This window comes from Micropterus salmoides, unplaced genomic scaffold (genome assembly GCF_014851395.1).
Source record: "Micropterus salmoides isolate LMB-PRFRI ecotype aquatic unplaced genomic scaffold, ASM1485139v1 Ms_hic_scaffold_11, whole genome shotgun sequence".
Classification (NCBI taxonomy): domain Eukaryota; kingdom Metazoa; phylum Chordata; class Actinopteri; order Centrarchiformes; family Centrarchidae; genus Micropterus; species Micropterus salmoides.
In genome coordinates, this window is record NW_024040152.1 from 6047142 (window position 1) to 6067252 (window position 20111).

At 40.2% G+C, this 20111-nt stretch overlaps 1 protein-coding gene across 1 annotated transcript in view; it reads left to right on the forward strand.

The window, feature by feature from the left end:
* The first annotated feature begins 1131 nt into the window (after nucleotides 1-1131).
* The window catches only part of agmo (alkylglycerol monooxygenase), a 51476-nt gene continuing 32496 nt past the window's right edge, over nucleotides 1132-20111 (forward strand). Inside the window, exons 1-4 of the mRNA XM_038710581.1 lie at nucleotides 1132-1550; nucleotides 5441-5571; nucleotides 6493-6644; nucleotides 18769-18872. Coding sequence (XP_038566509.1) covers nucleotides 1443-1550; nucleotides 5441-5571; nucleotides 6493-6644; nucleotides 18769-18872 — 495 coding nt within the window. The 5' untranslated portion in view covers nucleotides 1132-1442. The remainder of the gene's footprint in view (nucleotides 1551-5440; nucleotides 5572-6492; nucleotides 6645-18768; nucleotides 18873-20111) is intronic.

The following is a 20111-nucleotide window of genomic DNA, read 5'->3' on the forward strand; positions in this document are numbered from 1 at the left end:
GTAAAACTAAATTAGATTATTTATATTGAATTGTAGCGTTTTCTCCCCAAAGTAAATTGACAAATACACATGGTGATGTGACAAAAAATGGGTATTATTAATACAGGTTATCTAACAGGTGACACCACTTTCCAACCCCTGACCTTGAATCCTACCCATGCAGGCAAGTCTACATCAGGTGGTCACCGTCTCAATAACTGGTGTAACATGCGTCTACAACACAGACAAGGCTCAACAAGGCGGTGGTCCCAGAACCAACCTGCTCTATACCTGTCTTGTACTTGTGCTAGGACATGGCCTCTCCTCACTAGTCATCAAAGCAAGTGGCCAGGCTAATCAATCATCAATCAACTGATAAAGCCTAGCTAACTGGCCTAGCTTGGTTAACTAGCATGGTAAGTTAACCAGGCATGTCCCAGGATTGTAGCATTGAGGATGCCGACACAGAGGTCATGTCTTTATTTTTTTATTTTGGTAGTTTGCACATTAAAAACACTGACTTGGTGGTTATTGTACAAGCTAATTTAAGTTTGTTTAAGACTCACATCAACAGTTTAAGTTAAACATTTTGGTAAATGTGCTTGTTTGTTTTCTGGTGGACAGTTAACAAGATTGATACTAATGTTACTCACATATAAGGCAGAAGACATCAGCTGGTTAGCTAAGCAATAATAAGCCTGGCTCTGTCAAATGGTAACAAAATCCACCCACTACCAGCATCTCTAAAGCTTTATATTTACCCAGGTTTATATTCAGCTAATTATGGTTAATGGTTAATGGATATATATCTCATTTATTTAATCCACAAAACCTAGAAGATATGTTTAAAACAACACTGTTTTGGGGGGATGGTTGTGTGTGAAAATTCTTGGCTTCTGGAGACTCCAGGAAGTTTAGGTCCTGGCCTGTGTCCACTCTTTGTGCTCAGCTTGGAGAACTTTCTACTTATAAAATCATGAAGTTGAGTACTTTATGCTGTTGATACACAAGCACTTCTTCCATTTAAGTCTCTTAGGACACCGCTAAAAAGGACTGAGAGAGAGTATCACCAAGACTCCATAGAAACCCTAGACTGAACTTCAAACTCTCGCGAGAGAAAGTGACACGGAATACGATCCCTCCCGATCAAAGGTAAACTGGCAGTCAATAAATGAAGCAGGATCAGTGGGTAAATGGTCACAGTAACAATAACTTATCCTACAGCCGCATTACTCCATCGCAGTCTCGGTTTCCTGTTTGTGAGAAGTTTGCTGTTCACTGACACGCTCTCAGTTTCGCAACTGACCTACTTAAATCGCCAGAGAGAAAAACAAGAGTGTTAAACGGCGAATACAAGGATTAGGTTCAAAGGAACGTGCCCAGTGTGAGAAACACCTGCACAGGTAACGGAAACTCACCTGGAGTAGCTGTGAGTGCGGTGGGGTCTGCCAGCACCTGACGTTATGGAGCTCGGCTCGGTGTCCACGGGGGTCCGGTCCCTGTTTTTCATGCTCACACCGAACGAATCATCTTTTCAGAAAATGGAAGCTGTTCCTCAGTATGTGCAACAGGTGGGTACAGCCTCTGTCTCACTCACTTTAAGCAGTATGATGATGTCGTTGTATAAAAGTCAAACGAGTTCCCCCCTCTCTCCGCGAGACACCTCAGGTGACCTTACTGTCCTTTGGAAGAAGTCAAAGTCTACAATGAAAGTAGTAAAACCACATAAGAAACATATAAGTGCTGCATTCAAAGGTTCCTTTGAAAAAGAAGTGTACAACTGTACCTGGTCTACCCCAAGTAGAGCTGCAAAGATTCATCATTTAATCAATTAGTCGAATAATAATAAATTGTTGATTAATCTGCTGATCATTTTCTTGACTGTTTGATTGATTTATAGTTCAGACAATCCCTCACAGTTTCCCTGAAACCAAGAGGATGTCCCCACTTGCTTGTTTTGACTGATCAGTTGTTACAACAATAAAAAAGGTGAAAGCAACAAATCCATTGAAAAAGCTGGAGCTGGATAATTTTGGAGGACTTTTGTCATTTCACATCAGGACAAGAAAGTTATCCAACCTCTTTCCCTTTGCAAAACTATAAGAATGTTGGCTAACTGTCATTATGTAATCGTGCCAAATTAGTTTTTCCAGAGATCGTGAAAAGTTTTGTAGATACAAGATTACTAATGTTATGATCTTATTTTATATGAAAGTGCAAAGTTAATTAGTTTAAGCTTTATTTATTAAATCTAACTGACATTAAGATGTCTTCTGCAAGTGAGACCTGAGAACAAATCACATACACAGCAAGACAAGTCATTCACAAAAATGCTAATTTCACACACTGACACACTAATTAAAAACAAACATAAATCAGTAAAAAAATGCTTTGTTGCAGTTCATTCTAGGTGTAAGGTGCATAGTACCTGAAACCAGTCTTCCTCACTTTTGGAATTGGTATAAGACAATTCCAGATACATTTAAATGCTACATCTACTTAATATTTCCCCACTTCTGCTTAATGGGTTTCTTCTGCTTCTTCCAGTTTACAGTGTCCCAGTTGCCATTTATTATGTCAAATGTCTGGCGCAGGTTTAAAAACACATGTTTGTTATGAGGTTTTATGGGGCACATCAGGGGAGGAGAACAATTAACCCCACAGCAGGATTCCTTATAATCCACTACCAAACCTGATAAAAAAATTTTGTTATAGCCGCAGGGCTCTGTGGTGATAAAAGTTAGCATGGGCGTGTGTGAGCAGTTTGTGACTCAGCATCATTTACAGTTTGTGATGTGTCATTAATTATTCTACACAACTGTTGTTCTCTGATCCCAAATGAATTAGAAAAAACTAACACAGCGTTCTAATTTTGAAGTTGTTTGGAATTATGAGTTTGAATGCAAACAAAATATTTTTCTCAGACAGCAGTGATAAGTGGATTGTCAGCCTCCATGTTTTCAGCCAACATCAGTCATCTGTGACCTTATAAATAAGCTTCTTGGGAAATGCACGCATTTGTCCAAAAATGTCATGTTCCATTTAATGTCGAATTCAGAAGAAAATAAAATTATTAGATTAGAAACAGTCCACACAGGATGTAAGTATGCTTCAGTTTAAAATTGACTTTCTTTAGTGTGATTTTTAGTTTATTGTTTAAAAGATAAAAACACTGCAAAGTATCATGTCAGTGATGAAAATCCTAAAACACAAGAAAAATTGAAAAAAGATGGATGACAGATTATATCAAATACGGGAACAGTGCAAAGAAATGGAGGCAGTGCTGAAAAGGCCTGGGGTGCGTAATGTTACAAAGAAAAAAAAAATACAATAACAAAGACAAGTTTTTTGCCCTCGACTTCTTTTTTGCACAGCATGAGAATCAACTTCCCCCGCTGAATAATTTGGTCCTGAGCTGTCGAGAACGTGGGTCTGCAGAGGTACAACTATCAGCTAGACAGGGGAGAATAAAGGAGGGAAGGTTTTAGGCCGTTGTCCAGAATGATAATCTCTCTCTCAGCGGGTTTGGACGAGGTCTGCCTGTGCTGCGAGCCCATTTGTTAGCTGCAGCTCTGCAGTCTGTTGCCAGATGTTGGAGTGTTGCGTGTGATCGCAGGTCCCTGGTGGTGCTCTCGCCTCTGCTTGTGCACACACATTGACACACACACACACATTGACACACACACACACACACACACACCTGCATGCTAAAGTGGAAGCATTCACATGTGGATATGCAGACACATGCATGCACCACTCACTCTCACTTCCATCCACACTTGAATACACACCCACTTCCTCCCTCCACACCTGCAGATGTGCTCCTCTGCGGTCTCGTCACGCCCTTCATTCCTCGCTCTTGGAGAGGCCATGTGTCCCGGTTACGACTGCAGTCACTTGGTCAATGAGTCCCTTCAAGCTAAAGCTAACCAGCAGGTGTAACATACTGCTGAAGTTGCAGTCGTGACCTGTTTGCTGCTAACTACGTCCCTCACTAATTGGTTCCACATTTGACAGACCCATTAAGAGGTTATTACATGTTTTTAGCACAGCTAGAAAGAGAGGCCTGTCACTGACTGTTTGGTTAGTGCTTACAATTTGTTTAGTTGTAAAATTTTGTAATGTAATCAATTCTTTGCAACTATTGGAAAGTAGAATTTTGTCATTGTATCATTTTTGTCAATTTGTTTGAATTCTTCATGTTTATTAAAATGAAAAACATCCTATTCATTTTTGTATTGATGATCACACATTTGTCAGCCACAGCCATATTGCTGCAGCATGTGTTTAAAGTCGGTAATACAGTTTATTATTATTTTTTTTTATAAAGAGGAACTTCTTAATTCAACTTAAGTGCAGTAGCTTAGAGGTCAGTCTTTCGGAAAAAACACCAACACAATTTAGATTTCTTCTTTATTTGAAGTGGAGCCTCAAGTACTGTTGATATGCACCTTATACTTCACAATTTAACATGGGATGAGTTATTTTAGGTCAAAACAAACAGAATGCCAGCACTCACAGATAAAAGTCTTCTAGTGTATTGTAGGCAAAAACAAAGCTAGAAGTCATCGTCAATGTAATCAAAAAGGCAGAAATGGTGATTGTGAACAGCTGAGGTTTCTTTCTAACACCAATCAACAAAGAGAATAAATAATTGCATGATAGGATACATCCGTGATTGAATCGCCCAGAAGCGGCCTCTCCTAATGAAAGAGGAGTGACGACAAAAACAAAAACACCAATCACTAGTGAAGCTGAAATGGTAATGAATATAAAACTGAATGCCAAAGCCCCGAAACATATAGCAAAAAATGTATGTAAAAAATTAGGTTCCAGAAGTGAAAGCTTCAGCCTATACATTAGATGGACATGAAACCTTCCTTGTTGAACTACCAGTACAAAAGATGAGCACCTTTATTATAAAATGTCTGGTTCTTGGATAAAAGGTCATAGGTCTTATAGCTACTTAGGCTAACAGGCTGACTAGCTTAGTGTTACATAGATGTCTTTGTATGGCTGTTTTTTATCAGTGAACACCAAGACAATTAAGGTTCATAGTATGACGTCGTTTGCTCCTTGTTTTATTTTGCTTGGCTTCCACCTGACACTAAAAATGAAAATGTGTGGTTTGTTAGCACTGATGTTTAACTCAACCACTGAGATCATTTCTACCTCCAGTGCAGCTCTGCACAGACAAATGTTTGTGATCTCTAATTTGCCAATACATTGTGGCTTTAGACCCGTTGCTCCAGGCTCTCACAGTGAAACAAACATCATGGCTCACAAGACATGAAAGTCATGCAAGCTTTTAGCTCATTTGCCAAGACAAATATTCACGCTCAACACAACTGCTAGAAGCAACAGAGGACTTAAAACTGTCTTGTTTTCACAGTTTGTAACAGTGTTGAATCATGATTCCCGGTGTGTGTGTGTGTGTGTGTGTGTGTGCGTGTGTGCACAGGCCACTCCTTTCTTTATAGGGCTGATGGTGCTGGAGCTGGTGGTGGGCGTGCTGAAGACAGGGGCCCCAGTGGTCACCATTAGTGATGGACTGACCTCCATATCTGCTGGAATGATCTCCAGACTCCCATTGTGAGTGTTAAGTCAGGTCATACCGTAGGATATAATAGGATAGTAGTGCTGCATGTAGTACCAGAAAACGTTATTTGCTACTTGATATGACTTTTATCTTTTTTATCAGAATTTCTTTTTTTATCATAGCTGCCTTTCTGGCTTTGAATGAAAAATACCTGTGTGATTCGTGTAAATCTGATTTTTTTTCTTGGTTGCTGTAACTTTAAATGTTGCTGTTTTGAATAACCATTAGTAATGTGATGTCGGTAACAGCAAGGTGGTATATGATGTTATTTAGGAAGTCCGGAGATTGTGCCTTGCTTAGTGTGGACAAATCAAAAGATGTGTCCCATTTCCTCCTTCAAACAAAAGACGTAAATTCCAGTGTGGGTGGGGAAATTATTTCTTGAAGTCTCTTTGAACATTGTCCCCTTACGGTCCGACCAACATAGTGCAGGGTGGTTAGAGGATCCACAGTGGATACACTATAGCATCATTGCCTATTTACAATGCTTAATATTGCACGGAGTGGATATTGTTTTCCACTAGGGTTGTGTAAAAACTGGTTAAAAGTCAAATATCTGAATAGGGCAGCCATTGTTACATATTCTGTCTCAAAATGTGGACAGAGGAAGCCGTGAAAAATAGAGAACAGCTAAAGAGTTGAATAAGATCGCTGTGGTCTTATAACTACGTTTGAGATTCACTGACGGTTGAAGCATTGAATTTTGATATTTTATCCTACATACTGTATATAAAGGAATATATATGTGTTTCACAATATTTAGATTTCCACAAATAAAACAAGAGCACCAGGACTGACTGTTATTTTGTGTTAACTTGCAGCACAAGATGAACAAATGAACTCTCATTGTTCAGTACAACATGAACTGCACATTGTACATGGGCACACTGTAAACTGGCTTGTTTCTTCCTCAGGCTGTTAATGAGAGGTTGTGAGTTGACAGCGTACATGTATGTGTGGGACCGGTACCGCCTGGTGGAGCTGCCCTGGGACTCTGCCTGGACCTGGTGGTTCACCTTCCTGGGCGTGGACTTCTGCTACTACTGGGTTCACCGCTTTGCTCACGGTACCAGCCCATGAAGAATGATTAGGATTCATAGCTAATAAGTACAGTTTCGTAGAACTTTTATTTTGGCAATAGTTTTTTAAAGTGGTAGCAGACACAGTTGTGTTGTGAGTTCATAATAGCAATTTTTAAAGTGACACTCACCCCAAATTAGGGCTATCCCCAACTAAGGATTTACGTAGTCGAATCAGAATCGTCAAGTCCTGCCTATAATCGACAGATATTCGAGGCATGTGTGTGTTTATGTGCAGGGCGATTACGAGTGCAAGCTGCAGATCTGCAGTCTCTTTTCATTCAACTTACATTGTAAATTCCAGCTAAACTGAGGCTTTTTGAAGACCCTTTTCTCTCTCTCGTCATTCAACGGTCTTGTGCAGACTTTTACGTGCATTACTGCTGCCAACAACTGCATGCACGTTGCGGTTCCCCGTGGGTCTATTTCAAGTAGCCCGCTATTTAAAAACTATACAATATTCTTCATGTGGTTCATCAATGGTGATAAATTATCCGAAAGTCCCGCGAGGTGCAGACAACTCGGCACAACACTGTGAAGCTGGGGCTCGGTCTCTTCGGCAAGCGTTCCTCCACTGCTACTGCACAAATACATGCTACACTTACGCATGCGCACTGACGACCTAGGGTTAGGGTTACAATTTTGGATTTATTCAGGCACTTCAAAAACATTTATTGAAAGTTTTATTCTTTTTAGCATTAAACATTGAAATGTATATTGTAATAGGCTGTATATTAACTTATTGGGAGAAAACTGGTAGTTCTATGTAAAATCAGACGTTGAGCACCCCCATATAGCCAAAATGGCATGATCCTTGTTTCCGCTGCGATGCTTCGACTGTGAGATTTACAGTCGAATGAGGCTCTGCCCATCAAAACATCGAATCTTCGACTATTCGGGGTCAGCCCTACCCCAAATCATTTGAGTAACAAGTACTCACCTCTCTGTAGAACTAAAAATCAAGATGTGACAGCTTTGAAGTTTGCTCCTTCAAGGAGGCTGTGGTCAGCTTGGATTCATAGTGTTTACTATGGATGTGATTAGTGACCACTTTTCCTGGTGGAAAAAAGTATTAAAACGTCAGTAGAAACTTTTCAAACCATGCTTGCAGCATGGTCATCTTCTCCACTGATCACACATGCTCAGTATGTTTTAAACACACCATATTTGCTTCATAACATGGCTAACTAATGTGTGTTTGTGTGTTTGTCCTTGGGTATATTGAATGTTATGTTAATGAAAGATTACTTAGCCATTGCCAATATAACTCCACTACTAACCAGCACAAAACAAACAATCACTCCTCTTTCATGTGTCCCTCAGATAATACCAACAAAAAACTACAAAGCGAGCTGATGATAAATGGTTGCAAAATGTTGATTTAGTTGCCATCCCTGCAGGGAGGAGTCGTGAAGATAGCACACACATCATGCTTTCCTGGACGATCTGGAGGAAGCAATTATTTTTGAGTTACATCCAGCTGGTTTAGAGCTGTGCAGATGTGAGAGGCCGAGGTCTCCAGAGGGCTGTGGTCTTAACCCGGAGCTCTTACAGCAACAGGCTGTATATAGTCATGGCTCAACGTCCTGCAGCATCACTATAAAAAACAGAAATAAAAAAATATATACCGGAAACAGTATTTCTACAGTAGTAGCTTGACATTTTTCCATGTGTTGGCTCACTGATGCACGTGCCAGATGCTCGGCTGCCACACAGCACACCGAAAGAGAGGTTTTTATTTGTGGCCTGCACTGATGTTTATTTGTGTCAGTGGCACAACGCGCTGCCCGCCGTCTAGTCCACATAGTTTTGGATGAAAGTCCACTACCGCTGTGCTGGTGTTAGGATCTGGCTAAACAGAATCTGTGTTTTTAAATAATTTTTAACCATCTCCTCACGAACCACAAGACACGGCAACCCTGCTTTTACACGGGTTATTCTGCTAGGTGTGGACAAGATTATTAAGACTGAAAGACAAAAGAATCTTAATCACTCTTTAGCCATAAATAAATCACAGTACAATAATATAAAGGTAAAGTATTTTCATTCTTTTTTAGTTATGTAGTTTTCTTTAAACATAGTGTATATCTGAGAGAATGTGATGAACTAGTAAGATTTCTCCAGGAGAGACTGGATTTTTCTCAGGCTCACACTAAAAAAAGTAGTAGCTTTTACATGTGTATATGTACAAGAGAAAGACCAAGGACAGTGAAAGTATCACTGTCAAATGAAAATCAATACTTGCTCTGTGCACTTCAAACCAAATTGTTTAAATCCAAAGTCTGCCTGAAACTAAAATTAAACAGTATATGAACTATATAGTGACTGGAATAAACTAATTGATTATTGCCCCACCAGCAATAATCTAAAGCCATTGTAGCTACATTAAATAAGAAAACGTACCATTTTTTACACAAACACATTTTAAATTAAAAGCAGAGTCCCTTATCTTTCTTTTCTTCTTCGTAATGTTATTGCTGTTGTTTAATATAGGCCACAGTTTATAGTTTGTTATATTTTGTGTTTCTGCCCTGAAACTAAACCAATACCTCAGATGGACAAAAAACTTGGCATGTTGCCATGGCTGCAAACTGGGATGGATCTGTTGTTGTAATCTGATTTGAAAAATATCAAGTTAACAGTGTTATCAGTGTTTGAGCCTGAATACTGTAAACAAAGCTCCAGACTTATTTGACAGTCCAGGAAACTGGGTTAAGCGGCACACATAGGGTGGATGAGTCATGTTTGTCCTTATTTTTAGAAGTACAGCGCTAATGTGTCTGCTGAGTAATATTCAGTGAAACCTGAAAGAAGCTTTAATGAAGTGTGTGTTCCCGCCGTTGCCCTCATTGTCTGACGATGCAGAGGAATGACGTCTATAGTATCATATATCTGCTCGGTTTATTTGGTCGGAATTCTTTTATTTTTGAACTGCAGAATCATTTTTATGTCTCAAAGAAACTTTCCACTTACTTTCATTTCCTCTTCTTCCAGCCTGTTGGGGTTGTTATTATGGAACATTGTGGGGTCACAGATAATTGTCTGGTGCTGAGTGCCCGCAGCGCTCGCTCAGGATATAAGCTTTTCCCCTTGTTACCAAAGTGCAGCGGCACTCCTCGACCGCAGGACAGGGCCGGCGCGGTCCTCACTCCTCACTCTGGTCAGCCGAGGTCATCCCGGTCAACTTGATTTTGACCTACGGCTTTTTCCAGAGCAATGTTCAACCAAAATATTCCAATGTGTGGGATGGATGTTGTCCATAATGAAGTACTGTGGAATGAGACAGATGTAAGATGCGGGTAGAAAGTATTTTTCAGCAGTTTAATGAGTGTCAAATTGTCATGTAACACTGTTTTAGGAGGGCCTGTCTTATTTTTATTGCAGTCAGTATCTTGGAACAGTTTTACAATCTTGCCGGTTTTTGCCTCAAAATAGTAGAAACACTGGATCTGTAATGCTTTTGTGTTAGGACATATGAGCTATAAATCTTAATATTGCATAATAGATCACAATAGAAAACTGCAAAAAGAAGCAGAAGCGGCATCCTCAGCTGGGGAATACGAGCCCTTATTAGTCTCAGTGTAAAATATTATTTTCGGTATGACCAGTTTTATGGCCTTTTTCTCATAGCTTCCTTCTCAAGACTTCCACATGAAAGGACAGCTCAAAGATAATTAAGTGGAAAGTACTTTGAAAGGCCATCACTCGTCTGTGCTGATGCCATCTTTACTGAGGAGACTTTTGGCTTCGCTCTTGCCAGACACTGTGATCCTGGAGATAGCAAGAGATTCGAAGGAAAGTGAGCTACCCCTCATCACAAGTGAGCTACCCCCTTAAGGATTCTCTACTGGCATAAGCAAAAGCCTGCGAGTAGAACAAATTTATTGCTTGGCATTAGGTTTGAATGTTGGATTTCAAACATCTGACTGACCTTTGTGCACACACGGACTCAAATAAGGGGCTCGTTTATATCTTGTTATCAATATTTGCTCTTACTAACTCTTATCGTTGATGCATGTCCCAGAATCGATGTACTGTAGCTTTAGTGAGTCCTGCTTTTAGAATGATATATTTTCTATAATATACTTACTTTTGAAGAAGCAAAAACGTTGATGTGAGAAGTTATCAATTCCTCCTTTAACCCCATGACACTTGATATGCATTTAACAACTGGCTTATGTATTAACAGCCATTGAATGTACCGTTCAATAACCTGGTGAATGACCAGAATATAAAAACAAATTCCAATTTAACCCGCAGTTTGTCTGTTGGTTTCCCTTCTAGTCATTTTTTTACCATCACACAGACTATATACGTTCTAATCTTTTCTATTCTGAACCTGCCTGGAACCAGATCATTTTGGGTGAGCAGGAGGCCGACTTGGTTCGGATGCGGCCATGTTGTTGACAGACTTGTTGATTCTGTTTATTCTAACCTCATATCGCAAGTGCCACTAATAGCAGCTCTGCTCTAGGGCAGCATCTATATCCAGGCATGCCAGCCAGGCCGAAGCCATTAATCAGCCAGTCAGCTGTCCGTACTCTGATTATATGTGAGGTAATGGAGTTACGCTGCAGTTGTCTCACCACAGCAACGCTGCTGCTCTGTGTTACACTTATAGCTCAGAAACATCAGAGAATCACTTAAAGGTCCCGTGAAATGGTATCATTACTTCTTTAATGTGATCTGACATGTAAACCAATCAGCTATTAGTTATTGGGTGAAAGGCAGTTTGATCTGATTGAACAATTTTTGGTATACCCATTAGTGCAGTCCCAGATGAAAATTGATGGTCAGATGGTACACAAAGACACGTCCACCAATTTAGACCTTCAACAATCGAGTGCAGGCTCGGTCAAAATATTGACAGTGTCAGAAATATAAGACTAAAATGCCCACTGGGACCATTTCAGAAGCAGTGTGTTTTACCTGCCTGATTTTGCTGACTTGCTCAGATTTTGTTGATTTGATAATTAGTCCTTGATTTTTATGGTTCTTCCATGGTTAAGTAGGCCATGTTGTTAAATTGTTTCTTTTTTGTCTGTTTTAATTGGGGTTATTTTGATATATGATCGGGAGTCTGTACAGGGTGTTTTATTTTGAAAATTAACCAGATTCTCTGTGCAGTTCCTGTGTCTGACTGCCTGCCCGGTCCATCTGCTCTGTGCAACTTGACGTGGCTTCTGTCGAAAATAGACTCGCTGCATATTCTCTAGGAGCAGAGCGGAGAGCTGCTTCTGCAAGGCTTCTGAAATGTGCTGTGGTGCACCTGGTGGAATCACAAGCATTGTCTAGAATGACTGCGATCTGCTCCAGCAGGCGCGTTGCAGCAAGAACGCGAAATGGCCATGCCCGGTGGAATCAAGCCGTCAGAGTTTGTGTTAGGGACCTAAACCAGTTTTTTGTCCTCTGTTACGAATTATTTGTAGTTTGGTCCCCTCGTTAGATCTAACAGAAAATCTTGATTAATATTGGTGGAAATATGCAGTTTTATGTACAGTGAATAAAAAAGAAATCGGGAAATTTTTGAGAAAACCTTTTGAGAAAAGTTAAAATTTTTGAATACCGTAAAACTTCAATTAATAGCCGAGTCCCAAATAGCTGCCTACCTCCTTTACTGGCCTGGTGTGGGAACATAATTTGACAAATAAATGCCTGCCTCAATTAAACGCCTAGTCTGCCTGCTTTAGCTGCTGCTATGATCAATAAGTCAATATGGACATGCTGAACATCGTTAGCTCGGTTACATTCGCCACAATACCACTGTTAAGTTCATTTAACGGAAACAACAAGATCCAGAAGCGCTCGTTAAGTCCGAATGTGTCCGTTCCTTGATTATTTATATTCCTTTAGTCTGTAAGGGTCCACCGATCAAAAGAATTAAAACCGATTTTCAGAAACATTTATCCAAGTTGTGAATCCTGTCATGTGAAGTCCATCGCTGTCTGTCTGCTAACTTCTCTCATCCTGCACCATGTTTGTTGTCGTGAGGTTGCTGCCTTCAAAAGCGCATAAGCTGTCTGTCGGAGCTAGATCAAAGGAATGACGTGTATTTGATATTATTTGATCATTTTTACATCAGTATTATTCTGTTTGAAATAAAAAAACTGTTTCATAGTAGTTTCAGTTTTGTGCAAAAGGAATTAAAGGCCTGTCCCATATGGACGCCTGTCTCAAATATAGGCAGGGTCAATTCAGTGATTTTAGCAAATAAAAGTTTTACGGTAATCATCTTTTCCATGAGCAACATGTCCTCGTGTCTCTTGTTCTCCCCTTCTTTCAGAATATCATCTCTTTATGGAAATGCGGTTAATGTTAATAATAATTGTGTGACAGTAGTGAAATGTGTTGTTAACTTAAAAACAACGTTAGAAATATCTTTCCACACCAAAAAAGGATTAGGTGGAGAAGAAACTGGAAACAATCAGAAAATTTGTAAAATTTAATATACAATTTTTCGCAAAGAATATAGTAGTCTGGAAGGTAGATGGGTGTTTGGATTTTCCTTTTACAAACTCAAGTTTTTTACTCTTAGTGAAGTTTTAGACAAAACCCTTCAAACAGTTTCCTCTTCGCTGCTTAACACAACCATCTAATCCAGTTCATGCTGTTGTCAAACATTGTGGAGGAATGCATTCATTACAAAAGAACAATTTGTGTTGACCTCTGTTTTGCTTACAAATTCATTTTTGATTTTAGACTAAAAATGACTAGCTACTCATGGTGGCTGCTGGATCCTAGAATGAGTCATTTTTTGTTTGTTGTTTCCTGTCTTAAGGAGTGTCGGAGGTGTCTTCAGCAGGTTACATGTGTGCTCTTATGGGAAGTGAACTGGTATTTGTAAATATAATAATCTAATAATATGAATAATAACACTGGGTCAAGTGTTGAGACTTCCCTCAGCTCCCTCAGGTCCCTATATACTATATCCTCTATATCTGTTTTGCTGGTGTGTCCGCACCCCACCCACTCTTTTGGCCTTGCAGACAGCAGCAGTTGTTAAGACAAACAGATGTGCTCAGCACTCCTCCGCTCTCCTCCACTGTCCTCCGTCCCAGAGGAGACGCAGCCAATGTGGATGTTATTGTTTAAGCCTCCTGGCTGTGTGGCAGGGCGGAGGAGAGGGTGTGTGGGTGTGTGTGTGTGTGTGTGGGGGGGGGGGGTGTTACCTGCCCCCAGACGTCTGGGGCTCCATAAATCTTCACCATGAAGGCGAGTTCCTGGCCCTGTGCGGGTTTGCCTGGCCGACAAAAGAATCCGGGACCCCGCTAGGTTTGCTGGTTCTGTCGGTATAGTTTTGTCAGGATGTGGGGGTCTCGCTCAAGGCAGCAGAAGAGACAAAGTGAAAGGCCTCATGGGAGGCAGAGATAACATCAACAGTGATCTATCGTTCACTGCGCTCGCACTCTGTGTGCGATGAAGGAAAGAGAAGGAATGTCTACTGAGAGAGAGAAACTGGTCTGATTGAACCTAGAGATCGCAAAGAAATATGTCCACAAGGCATGTATGTACAGCATTTAACCAAAGTGTGGAAAAGAAGAGTGTTATGATCATTGAAAAGGTCGCTGAGCTCAGCAGAGGCCACAGTCTGCTGCCCTTATGTTCCCCCCTCGCTGCATGGCTTTTTTAATACAAAAAGCAAAGTAATTGCCCTTTAACATGCGTTTATGGCACAGTAATTGCATACATAAAAAGAAATACGTATTATAATGGATTTTGTATTTTGCTTTATTTGTTTGATATGTTTTTATTTAGGCATTTTAAATATGCCATAAACCCAAAGTTCTTCTTTGTGTGATCAGTTTTAGAGAGCAAAGAATAAAACACTTTATTGTGTGTGGGTGGTTTGGATTCCAGTAAGTTTGAACAGAATTAGGAATATAATCTATTAAAATACAATCTTGATCAAAGAAAATATGATGGAAAAGCCATTTTTACCTCACCCTTCACTTTCTATACATAGTTTTTACACCCTGTTTGTGAGAGCTGTAAGTGGGCCTGACCAGGGTTAGTATGTTTAGTTTAGTGTGTGTGACTGAGCTGTGTGGACAGCTTGAAGTATGGCAGCGGCAGAGGGGAGTTAGCCGACTGTCCCACCGAGTCCAGCGCTTGCTGTTTGGGTTGGCACCTCATCCAAGAGCCCTCCAATCCAAACACTGGAGGGCTGTTCACAGGTCATTACCCGTGAGATTGACAGGGCAGCCCACCACTCAGAGGGCTGCACATGAAGGACACGTTTGTTAGTGCCAGGAGTTTGTCGCTGAGGGTGATGATCAGGCAGCTGATTGATGGAACTGTAAAAGCATTTCATAAGGTCTAGTGGTTAAAGAGAGCTGATTTTGAGCTCCTTCTACACTGATTATTTTTCTTTCTGACTAGTCATACTTTCTTTTTACAGCAGCATTATCAAGGTACTTTTTGATAATTATTGGCTTTTACTACAGGCCTGTACTAAGGCTAAATTTATGGAGCTCAATAGTACTTTGGTCCTTACGTTTATATGACTCTGGTTATGTAAGCACAGCTCCTGACAGGGTTGAGGTTGACGTAAACAGACTCTGTTAAAGTCTAATTCAGTCTCGTAACATGACTGATTATGACTTATAGGTCTTGATTATGTGTCGTGATATAATTTAACACTATAACCTAAAATCGTAGAATTACATCAGCCTGCTGCCAGACATCTTCTCGCAGCATGGTGAATCTTAGTGGTGAATACAGTACAATAAAGCTTATTTTAGTTGCACAGGGTTTGGTATTGTAGGTGACATGACAATATACAATGCGCTATATCAGAACACCTCAGAGTGTATTATCATGCTTATACTATGGCCACTTTCCACAGGAAATTCTTATCCTTTTATTTTTTGTTTATTTGGAGAGAGAGAGAGAGAGAGAGAGAGGGTCCACGTTACTCTGGGTGCTCTTTGTCTGGAACGAAATGATGCTGTTAAAAGTATTTCAATGCTGCGAGCAGTGCTGAACCATTGGTTCAGATAGGTGTCCATTGATGACTGTTTTTTCATAGCCTACATAGGTAGCTAACCCACATAGGTAGCTAGCCAGCTAACTACCTAGCCAGCTAGCTACCTATGTAGGCTATGAAAATAGTGACAGAAATTCTAAAAAGCGTGGATGAAATAGATTAGGCTGTATATGTTGTAGTAAGTCATATTTTTCTGATCATTGGGTAAAATGTTAACTGCTCCTAGCCAGCTCCAGACATGTCATACGTCACACACATACGTATAACCCATGGAAAGTGCTGTTTTACCAGTGAGAGTTAGCTTAACTGTTAGCAGCAACTGTAAGTATGGTTGCAATGGATACCTACAATTAGTTATTTCTTGCACATTGATATAAAAGGTGGGTAAACTGTTGACTGGAACTATGTTTGAGGTGTCCTGTTACATGAGTTTAATGAACACGTGGCAGGCAGTATTTTCTGTGGCCGTGTTATAAGCAACGATTCCTGCTGCTAAAGAAAAGATACAACACGTTGTTTATATAAATTGTTTGCCAATGCCTTCCGAAACTGTTACAAAGTTTACAAAAATGATTTACATGACTATAAAGGCACAAATAACAGACTTCTGGTAGGAAATTGAATGTGAACAGCAATCGCTTGTGAAAGTTGCACGCTTTGTTGACCCATCTGTCCCGACCTAGCTTTTGTGGTGGTGACACCTTTGTTTTTGCCAGACAACAGTCATAATTCACACAGCCACTAGTGGTCCTTGTTATGTAAACATAAACCGTGTATTCGGGATCTGAATAAACAACGAATGCTGTCATTTTTTTAGTGTCATAACTGTGCATCACCTGATTAGCGTGCACTCATTCTTCTTATTCCTGAGAAAGCGTGAGTTTAAGGCTTGCTGAATGCCAGATGGAAGTGCCGTCCTCAGCGTTTCTCTGCTCGTGCTGGGAATGCGGGCTCTGTGGCATTGGTTCTCACCATTAACGGGGCTTCCCTCCTGAATAGGCCCTGCCAAACTATGCAGTGTCCTGCCGAGTCCAGAGATGAGGACATGGGCTTGCAGTGAAGCCTAGCGGTTCCTACTTCCTATCAATGACAACGAGCATCAATCTTAGCCGCCCTTAGTCCTGGATCCTGCCAAGCACGATTTCAGTGAGGAGAAAAAAAGCAAAAGACTCAGGCTGCTGGAATTAAACAAAGGCTGGATTATCCTCTCAATATGTCTCTACGCAAGACAGTTCTTCTCTGAATCCCTTATGGTTCAGAGCGGAAGAAACGTCATAATTTTTGTGCTTCAGTGCTGTTGTTGCAGTCAGTCTTTTTTTTTTTTTCTACACTCTCTACTCAGACTCGAGCCTTGTCGGTAGACCGTCTGTCATTTGTGTTGAGAGGGCAAATAAAGTTTAAAATAAAGTCCAACCCTGTTGCTTCCATTTCAACTCTATCCAAAATACGCCATTTAACACTGACTGTGACACTTCCACAAACATTCCCTATGACATTTATTCTCTCACACCTGCTGAAATCCTCCAATAACCTTGTAAAATAAGTGAGGTGTGGAGTATTGCTCGGGAGCAGTAGTTTTCTGTCGGAGCTGCTCAGGCTTTCCTGAAATGCATAAGGCATTCCACCTCAGCTTCACTGATTGGAAAAGAGTCTGGACAGATTGTGGTGCTCCTCTGCTCACACTAAACACACACCTTCAGTTGTCAGCAGTGTGTTTGTTCAGGTGCAGCGGACGCTTGACCCGTTGGGGTTTATGGCCGCGTGCCTCGATTGAATTCAAAAGTTTATTAAGCAGCGATAGAGGAGAATTTTGAGATGTGGCTTTTGAATGATTTTCTCAAAATAGAAAGGATTATTCCCACACTGGGCAAAGCTGTTATAGTGTGTGAATGTCCATGCCTGGTTTAATGTGCTAGAATGCTGTTACCATGTGAAAACTTAAATTTTGGTGATTTTCACAGTCCCGGATATTTTAAAGGAAAAGTGTGACATTTTGAGAAGTTAAATGACACTTGGACAGAGTCAGGCTAGCTGTCTTTATGGTTTTATGCCTGCTGGCTGTAGCTTCATATCTACCCTACTGACTGGTGTCGATCTTCTCATCTTAATTCTCCAACAGAAAGCGAATAAGCAAATGTTTGAATCTTCCTTTAAAGGAAAGGAATGAATGCTCTTTGGATAAACTAAAAAATGCTTCGTCATCAAGCTAAAAATAAGGTTGTGTGTATGTGCAGGGACACACACGCACACATTCATGCATGTCATCTGAACGTACTCTCAACGTACCAAATTTGACCACATTTATTCATCCTTAATATATTTTTTTACTTACTTAAGTTTAATTGTTTGACAATTGATCCCTTTATCGCAAATCCCATCACACATCAAGGCTGCCACGTAAAACTTAAACCTCATTTAATAACTTGGGCTGCTTTTATTATACATTTTTATTAACAAATACATTACTATACATAGTCTATATGGGGCTTTGTGGTTCTGCAATATTTGAAGGTTACTGTTCTCCCTTGTACGACTGCAGAAGCCAAAGTGGACGGGAGGTGCCAAAAAGCACAGACCAGACGGGGTGGTCCGGAAAACGGCCAGGAGATGCAGTGAAACTTAACAAGCATGTTCCCTTTGGATGTTAAAATGAAGTGTAACACAGATATTAATGTAGCAAGTATCACAACACAGCAGAGGAATGTAAACTGGAGCACTGGGACACCAGGCTGGACCCTAACCAGCTGCAGCAGAACACCCCCACCATCATAATAGCTTGAAATCCCCCCCAGCCCCCCAAATGGCTAGCTACACTCAAGCTTCAGCTTTTCATCATGGCTGGCCAGGAGTGGGACCAAAATGACTTCTGGGGATGAAAGTGTCTAGTTTCTCATCTGGGGAAGGAGCAGGGTTGCTTTTTGAGATAAATCACTTGTGGTGATGGAAAGGCAGCTGAATGTGCGCAAGGGTTCAAGGCCCGTACTTGAATCTCAGTAAAGTTACATGGCTGCTGTTAGCTCAGTAACATGTTAATGAGCAGGTGAATGAAATGATAACCTCATGAGATTTGGACTCTTTGTCTCCTGTTATGTTGGATTTATGTGCTTGTTTATGTGTGTCTCCAGAGCTGTCCATCCTTTGGGCTGCTCACCAGGTTCACCACAGTTCAGAGTACTACAACCTTACCACTGCCCTCAGACAGTCCCTCACCCAGCAGTTCTCATCATGGGTAAGATATTCTTTATAAAGGATATGTCTGTTTATTTCAACATATGAATATCCCGTAGTATTGTCTGTGTAGCTAAACACTGATAAATCATATTCCTCTATTCTTTGATTGCTGTCCAAAAGCTATTAAAAGCTCATCAATGATATCCTTTATTCCCATGAACACACACACTTTAGTTTACTTTGTGGCAGTCCCACATACACTGTCCTGCTGCCAGAAATACTCTAAACTGCACCAAACTGCAGCTAAAAATAGTTCCCAATAAGTACACAGTTTACTCCTGCTTCAGTAATGTTTGTTATTTAAACTACAGTTCCCACTTGTTTTAGTTGTTTTAATTATTTGCCTTTCTAAGAAAGGAAACGCTTCTCTACCTGTTTTCAAGTTCCTACATCTTTAGTAGGAACCAGTGGGGCTGAGTACCGCAGACAGGGTAAGAAAGTAAGGAAGTATTGAGAGATGGACTAATACATTGTTTTGGTCATTTCTTGGGATTTGTTGACAATAACAAAATAATAATACTGTCAGCCTTTTCCTTAAATGCACTACCAGTGATGTTTTGATGAGTAAGTCCCCATATTGTTCATATCAGGTGTTTTAATAATTTTTAATTTTGAGAATTCACACAGTAATGTGCAGACCAATGTAGAGTCCGATGAAATCCATAAAATATATATACATTTTTAAACTGTTTTTATTTTTCCCCAAATCCAGTGGTTTCTGTTTCAAATTTTTCTGAATTCTGTGTTTTACAATTTAAACATATTTTTATCATCAGAAAGAGTAGGTAATCATGTGGTGGATGAATACAATTTCAAAAACTCATTAAGAAAATATTACAAATGTAATCAATATCAATAAATTGGAAGTATCAAACCAACTGGGCATATACAAATGTTCAAATGTAAGTGTAATTATTAGACAATTGAATAATTGTAACACTGTCCGTGTTTACCGCATCATGGAAATGTGTGTGGTTCCTTACCAGCATGCTCATAGCAGGAGAAGTGATCTAACGGTGCAGGAGATGTTCACAATGCTACTAAGGTTGTATATTACAGTGAAGTTTTTAGGGACTGGAAAGGTCCCATCAGTTGCACATAAAATCAGTGTTTACTTATATTAAGCAATATGTGTAATAAAACGTTTGTGCGAGGACTCTATGAGGTATTTGTCAAATACTGTGCATCCTGAAAGTATTCACAGCGCTTCACTTTTTCAAAATTTTGTTATGTTACG